At 41.1% G+C, this 12074-nt stretch overlaps 1 protein-coding gene across 1 annotated transcript; it reads left to right on the plus strand.

Moving 5' to 3' along the window:
• Positions 1–515: 515 nt before the first annotated feature.
• HSPB3 (heat shock protein family B (small) member 3) lies at positions 516–1292 on the plus strand. The gene has a single exon (XM_003899666.3). It carries the CDS (start codon positions 698–700, stop codon positions 1148–1150), a length of 453 nt encoding a protein of 150 aa, XP_003899715.1. The 5' UTR covers positions 516–697; the 3' UTR covers positions 1151–1292.
• Positions 1293–12074: the final 10782 nt, after the last annotated feature.

The raw sequence follows: 12074 nt of genomic DNA on the forward strand, positions 1-12074 counted from the left end.
GGAGAAAGCACCCATCCATATATTTTTGGTTGTTCTTTGTTTGTTGAGATGGAGTCTCACTCTATTGCCTAGGCTAGAGTGCAATGGTGTGGTCTTGGCTCACCGCAAACTTTGCCTCCTGGTTCAAGCGATTCTCCTACCTCAACCTCCCAAGTAGCTAGGATCACAGGCATGAGCCACCATGCCCAGCTAATTTTTGTGTTTTTGGTACAGACAGGATTTCACCACGTTGATCAGGCTGGTCTTGAACTCTTGACCTCAGGCAATCCACCTGCCTCAGCCTCCCAAAGTGCTGGGATTACAGGCGTGAGCCACTGCACCCACCCTCACCCAGATATTTTTCAAATACCATTTTCGATCCCACTCTCTTTTTGTCTTGAAGTAAGCAAGGCAGATACCTTTGCCAAGGATAACTGAGAATGTAAGGGCAATCCATGACTGGGCAGCTTGTGCAGGCTGTGTGCTAAATGCAACTGGGAAACATGCCCTATAAATAGCCGTTCATTGTCAGCGTGCATGAAAAGACAAGAGAGCATGCCGTGCTGTGATTCAGTCCTAATTAAGTGATTGCGTCTGGGCACAGCTATAAACCACTAGCTGCTTCAACTGGTCATCCAGTCAGTAGGCAACTGCAGGGGCTCGCCACTGACTAAAGGTTGGCTGAAGGAGGCTGTTCAAGGCTGTTTTTGCCTTCACTATGGCAAAAATCATTTTGAGGCACCTCATAGAGATTCCAGTGCGTTACCAGGAAGAGTTTGAAACTCGAGGTCTAGAAGACTGCAGGCTGGATCATGCTTTATACGCACTGCCTGGGCCAACCATCGTGGACCTGAGGAAAACCAGAGCAGCGCAGTCTCCTCCAGTGAACTCAGCAGCAGAGAGGCCACCCCGAGAAGGCAAATCCCGTTTTCAGATCCTGCTGGACGTGGTCCAGTTCCTCCCCGAAGACATCATCATTCAGACCTTCGAAGGCTGGCTGCTGATAAAAGCGCAACACGGAACCAGAATGGACGAGCACGGTTTTATCTCCAGAAGCTTCACCCGACAGTACAAACTACCAGATGGCGTGGAAACCAAAGATTTGTCTGCAGTCCTCTGTCATGATGGAATTTTGGTGGTGGAAGTAAAGGATCCAGCTGGGACTAAGTGACATCATATTGGTTCCTGTTCAGACGACACGGGGAAGACGATCGTTCAGCCACTGGTACCACGAGAATCTTTGTATTACCCACATTTGAAATGATTTGCTACGATTTTTATGAAGATTAAAAATATATTCACAGTTCCTGGTATGTTGAGGTTGTCTTTATTATTCTTACTCAGAAAGGAAAATTTATAAATATGTTTGTGTGGCTTAAACTGATACTATTCTTACAACTGAAACATTGAAAATATACGCAGCTGTATTTGGATATCAGAGAGGACTCAGAATTGTTTCTTATTATTCCAACAATGCCCACTGCATTTGTAATCACTGATGGCAAAAGAGCCATACTCATTTAAGGAATTCCTATCCATTTTATGAAAATCTTTTATTTTGCCAAAAAGAGATGTGATTCCCTTCACTTGATAAGCTTTTCTTTTTAGTCTATTTTAATTAAAGTGAGGTTTTGTAAATATGGAGTTCAAAAATTAAAATACAGTATTTGGAAATTGGGTCTGAAATCTTATTTCTGATTGAGTATAGTTGTTACTGCCTTAAACGTCAGTGAGAATTTGCAGATATAAATCTTATTTTTAAAAAATTCAAATATGTACCTCATTTATCTTTTTAAAACTATACTGAATCCTATCTGAAGTGTTTTGACGTTTTAAAAATAGTGTAAGTTCTATGGACACGTACAAGATGTTCTGAGATATGTATAACATATCCTCTTGTAAATTAATATGAAGTTTTAGAACACCACTTTTGAAAGTTTGATTATTGAATTCAGTGAGTTTTAATCTGTGCTTTTTAGATGCTCCATAAACTTAGTTGGCAAAATGTAACTATCTGCTATCTCTGCATAATCCTCAGCTTTAAATAGCCTGGTAGCCAGTGGAAGTTCAACACCTGAGCTTACACTGCGTGTCTGAGTTTACACAGCACATCTGAGGATTGGTGCTTATTATATTCTCCCAAACTGCTGCCTTGGCTCAAAGTGGAGACGTTGGTAGAGGTTAAGGACTAGTGCTTTCAGCAGCTGCTCTGGGACATTCCAAACGTTTGCTATCGCATTCTGTATAAGCCAAGTATTTCTTCAGAGGCAGTGGCTGCCTGCCTTTTACTCCGCACTGAATGTGAGCTGACAAGGAGCCCGAGGACAGTGCTAAGAATAGACAGGGAATGCAGGGTGTGGAAAACACCAGGGCAACTGCAGATTGCTGACAGTATCCCAGTGCTCCTCCACGTTGTTTTACTGTAGTTCAAGTTAAAATGTAAAAGACATGAAGCAATAGAAAAACGAATCAAACAGTTCTAAAAGTTATTTTGAAAACAAATGTAATCTGAGAAGGATGTTTACTGTCTAATTAAATTGAAAAGATTTTGCAGTTATATGCATATCTGAGGTTTATGCTTATACACGGAGGTTTGTGTGCCCAACCCAGATATGAAAAATTTTGTTTGACCAAGTGACTATCACAGATCAGCTTGGCTGCATAACAAAGTTAATAGCAGTAGTTGAGATTCCAGATCTGCTAATATGATCAGAATTGGGATACCATTTGTCTCACACTGGATTATCATTCCTTCCCATTGATTGGCAGAATAGTGCGAAAAGAAACTAATATGGTGAGAAAAAAACAAACCCTGTCTTTTGGCCTTGATCTCACTCTAGATGAGACCTTCCTCCCGGGAAAATTCAGGAGGTGAAATTCCTACCATGAGGAGCCACTGATAGAAAATATTTTCTGTAAAAATAAGATTAAACACAATTCTAATGAGCTCTTATTTTTTCCCAAAGATAAATGTTAAAGTCTTATATCCATTTTTTTTTTTATTTGGGAGATATACCAAACACTATAAATAATAAAAATCATCTATGACTCTTCTGCTACCATGAGGTAGCTATTTTAAATATCTTGTTCAACAACAGGACTACATAAATGCATGTATCACTTTTCACAAAATTAGGATTATATCTGCATGGAGTTTGATATCCTGATTGTACTGGCTATTGTCTGTTGCCCTCCCCACTCCCACCAACTCAAACCATTCTCTGCCCTTCTCAGTCCCACTCTGAGCCCAAGCAGGCTGACCCTGATGGGCCACATCATTCTAGTTTCTGGTTGGGCTCAGCCAATAAGAGGCACTGACTGGAGACCAGAGACTACAGAGAGATTAGTGGGCAAGAGGGGAGAAAAGTCAGGGAATTTTTCTGTCACTCCTAACCTGCTGCAGACTGAGGCCCTGTCAGGGCTGCATCCTTCATGACTGAGTTCCTCCAGGGCTGCCACTCTCACAGGGCTCGGGGTTGTAACACTGTCTCTTTTGTCTGTTCAAAAGGAGGAGAAGGGGTGACTCTCTGCTCTTTCTTGTACCTAGTGTGAATCTCTTATTGTTTCTCCTTCCTTTGCCCACTCTCTCATAAATGGTCCTTTAGGCAATGAAATTATTTTCTGCCAGAACTCTGATTGTTTGACGTTTGAATCGATTACAGGGTAAATGCATCTGATAACAATCATTTAAACACACCTTTAGAAAGACCCAGTATGGTAGATGTACCCGAATGTGTGTTTCAAGCCACAGAATCTGTGCATGGCCAACCTGGAGATTCGTTTTTTATCTGTGGTAAACATCTGAGCCCCCACCCAGCCTGTTCCATGGAATATGGGCCGTACAGGAGACTGAGGCCTTGAGTTTTGAGTTAAATGATAGTTGGCAGGTGGAGTTCTTTAGATGGAGGGTGTTAAGTGAAAATGCTGTAGAAACTGCATAATATTTGCAAGCAGTTTTGTTCTCCTGGCCAGCCTGCCACTACTGGACTCTCTCTCCTGTATTAATCCCCTAATAAAACACCACGTTTCATCTGCTGGCTCTGGGTCTCTTCTTTGGCCTCTTTATCCTGGGGCTTTCCCTACTGGGATTGATAGGGGTTTGCTGCAACAGTGACTTTTTAAAAATTAGTGCATCGCTTTCTTTTTCTGCCAAACAAGAACTGATTTGTAATGGCTATTCACTATTTCAACAAAGCTCAATTGCGTTAGCATTTAACTATTTCTTTTTATTCTTGGTTCCAGTAGGAAACAGTTGGATACTCTTAAACAGGAAAAATTCAAGAAGGGTTTATTTATAAAGAGACATTACAGGCTGGGCATTGTGGCTCACACCTGTAATCCCATCACTTTGGGAGGCCAAGATGGGTGGATCACTTCAGGTCAGGAGTTCAAAACCAGCTTGACCAACATGGTGAAACCCAGTCTCTACTAAAAATATAAAAATTAGCTGGGCGTGGTGGTGCGTGCCTGTAGTCCCAGCTGCTAGGGAGGCTGAGGCAGGAGAATTGTTTGAACCTTGGAGGCGGAGGTTGCAGTGAGCCGAGATGGCACCACTGCACTCCAGCCTGGATGACAGAGTGAGACTGTCTCAAAAAACAAAACAAAACAAAACAAAAAGAGAGAGAGAGAAACATTACAAAGGAGTGGGGAGGGCGTAGAGGCACCGCAAAGGAAAGTGCAGTAATCTGAAGTGCAGTGTGGAGTTGTTATGTCCCCCAGGTCCAAAGGGATGGGAGGAGGAAGCAGGTCTCAGAAATCAAAAGGAAAGTCTCATAGAGGAGACTACCAGTTGTGAGTTTCATCTGAGGGCACGACCAGTCCAAGGAGACCTCTTACAGGGAGAGAGCCAGGAGAACAAATACTTCCTCCTTCCCATCTCCTGCTAGGGTCCCCCATTGGTTGCATCTGACTGGAGGCCAGAGGGCATGGGAGTCCTGTCAATCTAGTTCAACAGCCTCCCAGGGCAAAGGGCAGGATGGAGAAAAGTGAGGGTGACCCTCAGGGGCAGGAGGATAATATCCAGTATTTCAATCAAATGAGTCCTGTTGTCAGAGTTCTCTGTTAGAAAGTCTCTTTCTACAAAGTAAAGCCTGGGACCAGGATTGAAGAGCTGACACTTTATTTGGAAAGTGCAAGCCCAGCATGGTGAAGATGAGGAAACAGGAGGAGACAAGGAAAAACTGGTGAGCCAAGATGGTGTGATGAGGGGAGGTGTACTGTGCTGGTTAGCACGTCACAGGGGGCTGTGAAGAGGCTCAGCAGGTCTGTGGGCAGGCATGCTGGCTCAGCACATGGGCAGCTCCGCGGAGGATTCTTTCAGGGAGAAACAAATCTTTTTTTTTTTTTTTTTTTTTTTTTTTGAGGCGGGTCTGCTCTGGCAACCCAGGCTGGAGTGCAGTAGCTGAATCTCAGCTCACTGCAAGCTCCGCCTCCCGAGGTTCATGCATTCTCCGACCTCAGCCTCCCCAGCCCTGGGACCTGGCTGCTCCCTCGCCCGGCTATTTTGTATTTCTTAGTAGAAGCGGGGTTTCACTGTGTTGCTCAGGATGGTCTCGATCTCCTGACCACCATTGATCAGCCCATCTCCCGGCCTCCCAAAGGTGCTGGGATTACACAGGCTTGGCTCCCACAGCCGGCAGACTCTATCTTAAAGAGAAGTCCTAGCCAGCTGCGGTGGCTCATGCCTATAATCCGAGCACTTTGGGAGGCTGAGGAGGGAGGATCATTTGAGCTCAGGAGTTCCAGACGAGCCTGGGCAACATGACGAGTCCCCATCTCTACAAAAAGAATAAAAATTAGCCGTGAGTGGTGGCGCATACCTGTAGTCCCAGCGACTCTGCAGGCTGAGGCGGGAGGATAGCTTGAGCCTGGGAGGTTGAGGCTGCAGTACAGTCTAGGCAACAGAGCAAGACCTTGTCTCAAAACAACAACAACAAAGAAAACCCAAGAAAGTAAAAAACAAAAACAAAAAAGTCCCCCAGGAAAATTAAGGGAATAGAGGGAATTTACCATACAACCTCAAATTTTTAAAAACCCACGATTTCCACTAGTTTAACAAAAATACTTTTTACTAATGATTAATGTTCTCTTTAGAGCCTGTCAAATAATTAGTCACAAAGAAGAATTAAAAATTAAAATGTTGGTTTGGTATAGCTCTTATATTACATTTTGAAAATAACTTTATTTAGTGGTTGAGTTGGCCAGATCCCACATCCACCTCCAACCCCCCCGCAAAATAAGAGAGAGAGTATTTTTAATCTGAAAAGTAAATGATTCAAACTGCTGTTTACATTTCCTGTGTTGTTTAATACGCAAGTGTGTGTGTATATATACAAATATAATCCTATGTATTAATGTTTTCTAACCTCAAGGAAATACAGAGAACGTGCAATGTGGTAAGATCAAATGATCTATATGATACCATTCTTTGTAATGTGTTGTTCAAATAGTCTATGTTCTTCCCTTTTTTCCCCTGATCCTAGAAAACATATAGATTGGTGTCTTCAAATCTCTCAATATAAAAAGGCAGTTTTCCATTTTTAAAAAAAGTTCTGGCCCGTTTTTTCCTTTGTGTATTTTTCGATTATGTTGTTATACTTTTAAGTTTGTTGTATAAATTTATATAACTTACCTAATTGTAGGTTTAAAATTGTAATTTCGTTCTATTGAATTGTTTCTTATATTATTATATAGGCCCACTTTTTATCCCTATTTAATACTTTTAGCCTTAAATTCTGTTTTGCCTGAAAAATATCGCTTTTTTATTATTTACATGGCAACTCTTGTTCTTTTATATTCAATATATTGAATATACTACAGTATTTAAATGTGTCTTTTAAAAGCAGTAGCACGTAGTTGAATTTTTAAAAATGCAATCTGACCATCTGTCTTTTAGTAGATAAGTTTAATCCATTTACTTACTGGAATTAAATATTTGAATTTATTTCTTATTTCATGTTTCTGTTTATCATGCTTTTCTTTACTTTTTTCCCTTTCAGAATTTAGGTTTACTTCTTTGTTTTTTCTACTGATCTTTAAGATGTTAAAACTTAAACACTGACTGAAAATTTATAGGCCAATATACATTTTTGAAGGAAAATAATACAAGTATAAAAATTTAAACATTTTCTTTTTCTTCTTTTTGAGACAGAGTCTCACCAAGGTGGAGTACAGTGGTGCAATCCCGGCTCACTGCAACCTCTGCCTCCCAGGTTCAAGCAATTCTCTTGCCTCAGCCTCCCTAGTAACTGGGACTACAGGCATGCACCACCACGCCTGGCTAATTTTTTGTATTTTGAGTAGAGACAGCGTTTCACCATGTTGGCCAGGCTAGTCTCAAACTGCTGACCCCAGGTGATCTGCCCGCCTCAGCCTCCCAAAGTGCTGGGATTACAGATGTGAGCTGCCACACCCCACCAAAAACATTGTCAATATCCTTCTCCTGATTGTGACTAGGTCATTTGTGTCCTTACGACCCACTGAACGCTGTCCTCCACCTTGTTGTTATTCTTAATTTTACTTTTAGACTCGGCTCAATGTCTCACGCCCGCAATCCTACCACTTTGGGAGGCCAAGGTGGGAAGACAGCTTGAGGCCAGGAGTTCAAGACCAACCTGGCCAACAATAGTGAGACCCCACCTCTTATTTATTTAAAACATTTTAAAAATTAAATTTAGTTTTGGGCTGGGCACGGTATCTCATGCCTGTAAACCCAGCACTTTGGGAGACTGAGTGGGGAAGATTGCTTGAGGCTAGAAGTTCAAGACCAGCCTGGGCAATAAAATGAGAACCCGGTCTCTACAAAGAAAGAAAAAAAAAAAAATCAAAAATGAGATGGGAGGATCGCTTGAGCCACAAGGTCAAGACTGCAGTGAACTGTGATCACGCCACTGCACTCCCACCTGGGTGACAGAACAAGGCCCTGCCACAAAAAAAATAAAAAATAAAAAAATAAAAGTTTTACTTTTAAATATTGACTATTAAAATCCTACTATTGGCCGGCCATGGTGGCTCACGCCTGTAATCCCAGCACTTTGGGAGACCGAGGCAGGCAGATCACCTAAGGTCAGGAGTTTGAGACCAGCATGGCCAACATGGTGAAACCCCATATCTACTAAAAATACAAAAAATTAGGCAGGCATGGTGGTGTGCGCCTATAGTCCCACCTACTAGGGAGGCTGAGGCAGGAGAATTGCTTGAACCCAGGAGGAGGAGGTTTCAGTAAGCCGAAGTCATGCCATTGTACAAAATTAGCCAGGCACATGCCTATAATCCCAGCTACTCAGGAGACACAAGAATTGCTTGAGCCTGGGAAGCAGAGGTTGTAGTGAACCAAGACTGTACCACTGCACTCCAACCTGGGTAACAGAAAAAAAAAAAAAAAAAAAAAAAACGACGGGATCTTGCTCTGTTGCTCAGGCTTGGGTGCAGTGTTGTGATCATAGCTCACTGCAACCTTGAACTCGTTGGCTAAACTGATCCTCCCATCTCAGCTTCCTGAGTAGCTAGGACTACAGATACATGCCACAATGCCCAGCTAATTTTTAAATTTTTTTGTAGAGACAGAATCTTGCTTTGCTGCCCAGTCTGGTCTCAAACTCCTGGCTTCAAACGATCCTCCCACCTTAGCCTCCCAAAGTGTTGGGATTATAGACATGAGCTTTCATGCCCAAACAATAATAGACATTCTTGATTAATTTAGGGCTCTATGAACAATATCACTATGAATATTTTTGTACATGTCTATTGACTTCCGGATGCAAGAATTTCTTTTTTTCTTTTTTCTTTTTTTTTAAGAAGCAAAGTCAATGTTGCCCAGGCTGGATTCAAACTTCTTGGCTCAAGTGATCCTCCAACCTCAGCCTCCCTAGTAGCTGGGATTAGACATGTGCCACTTCACCTGGCTAATGTGCAGGAATTTCTTTAATGTATATACCTAAGAATAAACTGATGAGGTATTGAGTATGGCCACCTTCCATTTAATAGATCATAAGAGCGTTTTCCAATGTGATTTAACAACTTATGTTACCGTTAGAATTATATGAGGGTTTGAAATTATCCTAAATCCTAATCAAACCTTAGCATACTCAGGCTTAAAATTTTGCCAGTCTAATTGTCTTCATCTGTATATACTGCTATAATGGAACACTTGAGACTGGCTGATTTATGAAACACAGAAATTTATTGTTTTTAATTCTGGAGGCTAGGAAGTCCAAGATCCAGGAACTGGCGTCTGGTGAGGGCCTTCTTACTGTTTCCTCACATAGTGAAAGGCAGATGTGCAAGAGGTAATAAACAACACTCTCTGTCAAGTTCTTATATAAGGACCCCTAATTCCATTCATGAGGGAGGTGCCCTTGTGGTCTAATCACCCCTTAAAGGCCCATCTCTTAGTACGGTGAGATAGACAACACCTGAATTTTGGAGAGGACCCATTCAAACCGTAGCACTGTATAATGTAAAGCACAGAGAGATACGAAGTCTCATTTTTACCGTATTACTGCGTTTATCTCATGTATTACATGTGTGTTCTCAATGGCTATGGTTTTAATTACATTCTTTATCAAACAATCCTTTTGTTTTTTGAAATGGAGTTTCACTCTTGTCACCCAGACTGGATTGCAATGGCATGATCTCGGCTCACTGCAACCTCCACCTCCTGGGTTGAAGCAATTATCCTGCCTCAGCCTCCCAAGTAGCTGAGATTACAGATGCCCACCACCACACCCAGCTAATTTTCATATTTTTAGTAGAGACAGGGTTTCACCATGTTTACCAGACTGGTCGCGAACTCCTGACCTCACGTGATCCACCCACCTTGGCCTCCCAAAATGCTGGAATTATAGGCGTAAGCCACCACACCCAGCCTATCAAACTATTCTGTCAGCCATTTCTTTCATAATTTCTTACTCTTTTTAAATAGACATAATTCTTTATATAATTCTTTGAGCACCCTAAACATAATTATTTTCAAAGTCTTTATTGGATTTTTCTATATATTAATTTTATCTGGAGAGAATTCAAGTTCAAAATATGGACTTGCTTGATTTATCTTAGCATTAAGTTTTTTAAAGTACTTGGGAATTTTGGTTTTCAGGCTTGTTTTGTGTGAAACAGTAGTTGTTATCTTCCCTCTACCCCATAATCAACCTTCCCTATCTAGAGGATTTGCTGTTAACTTGAGGATTTTAGAAATCTCTGCCTCAAAGTGACCTTGTGAATACTGCAGATTCAGTCATCAAACAAGCATGAGGCTTGGTGATTTTCTTCTTTCATCCTAGAAATACTGCAAGTGGTTTCTGCTCCCTTTACTGGACGGGAGGGTCTCCACACACCACAGCTCCCAGTCTCACACAGTGAATCTGGTTCCTGTCCTCTGAATTCCTTGATTCTCATTACTTTTCAAGTCGCAAAGTTCGCCTATCACTGCCCATTTCTGCCTGAAAGCCAGCAGGTACACGGTGGCAATCCACTGCTTTCTGTTTCTGTGTCATTTGAGTCTACAGAGCTGTTTGTCTTATTTTTGAGACTGGCTATGTCTTTTTGGTTTTCTCTCTGTTTTGTTTATAATTGCCAAGGGTTACGGCAGTACAGTATTCTACCAGATTCTAAATTTTCTCATGAAATATGTCAAGTGATGGGATGGAAAGTAGAAATTAGATATCTAGTAAAGAATACAGTAAGTTCAAGTGTTGATGAACCCCTCCTTTCTCGTTGCAAATTGTCTCCCATCCATGGCAGCTGTGGCTAAAATTAGCTATTTTCTCTCCCCACTCCCTTATTTTCCAACACTTTAAAGATAGAGTAATGCAGCTGCATTTAAGATGCTTAAGACTTAACTTAGTTTTTCAGAACTCATTTCAAACTTTTCTCATTACTGGAGCAGATCATCTGGACAAAATAATATCTCATTTTTGTTTTCATTCTTTTGCAATTACATGCATATTTGAACTAAGTTCATAGTTCACATGATTCACAATGCAAATGCAAACCACGTTTAGAATCAAGAGACAGAAGATAAAAGGTCTTTGGAAATGTTGATAGAACTCTTTTCTTTAATATTTCCAAATAAATATAGAGGGGTAGTGGAATAAAGATGGCCAAACGTTTTTAGACTCCACCTCTAATGACAGGAGTAGCAATTTGCTCTCCTGTGGGGTGTAAACTGGCTTTGTGTCCCTCTTTGACCAGCAGAATAAGAAGGAAGTGTCACCATGTAACTTTTGAGGCTGGATCTGAAGAAAGCTACAACTTTCCGATTCACACTCTTCCAAACACTCCTTTTTAAAATCTAAGCCACATGGTGAGGTCCTTGGAGAAGAACCAAAGCTCTCTGGTTGACAGCCCCAGCTAAGCTCCTATCCAACAAGCAGTCCTAGCTATTAGCTGTATAAATACCCCTCCTTGACATTTCAGCCCAGACGAGCCTCCAGATGAGATCATATGGGGCAGAAGGAATGCCCAGCTGAGCCCATTAACACACAGAATTATAAGAAAATACAGATTGTGGTTGTTTCAAGCCACTGAATTTTGAGTGGTTTGCATCAAAACGAGGAAAATGAATCCTAGTTACTTTGGTATCTTGCCAAAGCAAAATTATGTGGCTAATTATCAGATATTCCTATGTTTACCTTTCAAAAAAACTCCACCTCTTCTTGTACAATCTAGTAATATATATTGAGTTTCTATGTTAGGGAACTAATTGGAATTTGTACATATCTCTTAATTGTATATATCACTTCAAAATGTATCTGAATAAGAAAGCTTTTTGTATTTGACAGCTCCCCCCAGTTTTCAAAGCTATTCATTCCCTATTATTTTTCACCAGAATTTTAGAATACGTGGGAACTGCTCTACTAAATGTTAAAACGTAATGTTACAGTAATTAAAATACTGTTAACATAAGAGTAAATCAATAGAACTGAGTAGGAGACACTGATCAGAACCCCATTACATCCTAGAGTTTAGTTTGATAACAGTAGTAGTTGTAATACATGGTAACATGATTCTGAGAGAGGAGAAAGGAAGTAACTGGTCAGGCAAGCAGTTAGGCTGGGTCTTCTGTTGATTTCTTTCAAACAAAAGAATATCCCCAA

This window comes from Papio anubis, chromosome 5 (assembly GCF_008728515.1).
Source record: "Papio anubis isolate 15944 chromosome 5, Panubis1.0, whole genome shotgun sequence".
Taxonomy (NCBI): domain Eukaryota; kingdom Metazoa; phylum Chordata; class Mammalia; order Primates; family Cercopithecidae; genus Papio; species Papio anubis.

What these genes read in the sequence shown, in the direction of transcription:
- HSPB3 (XM_003899666.3), top strand. Translation starts at nt 698, where the DNA reads ATGGCAAAAATCATTTTGAGGCACCTCATAGAGATTCCAGTGCGTTAC.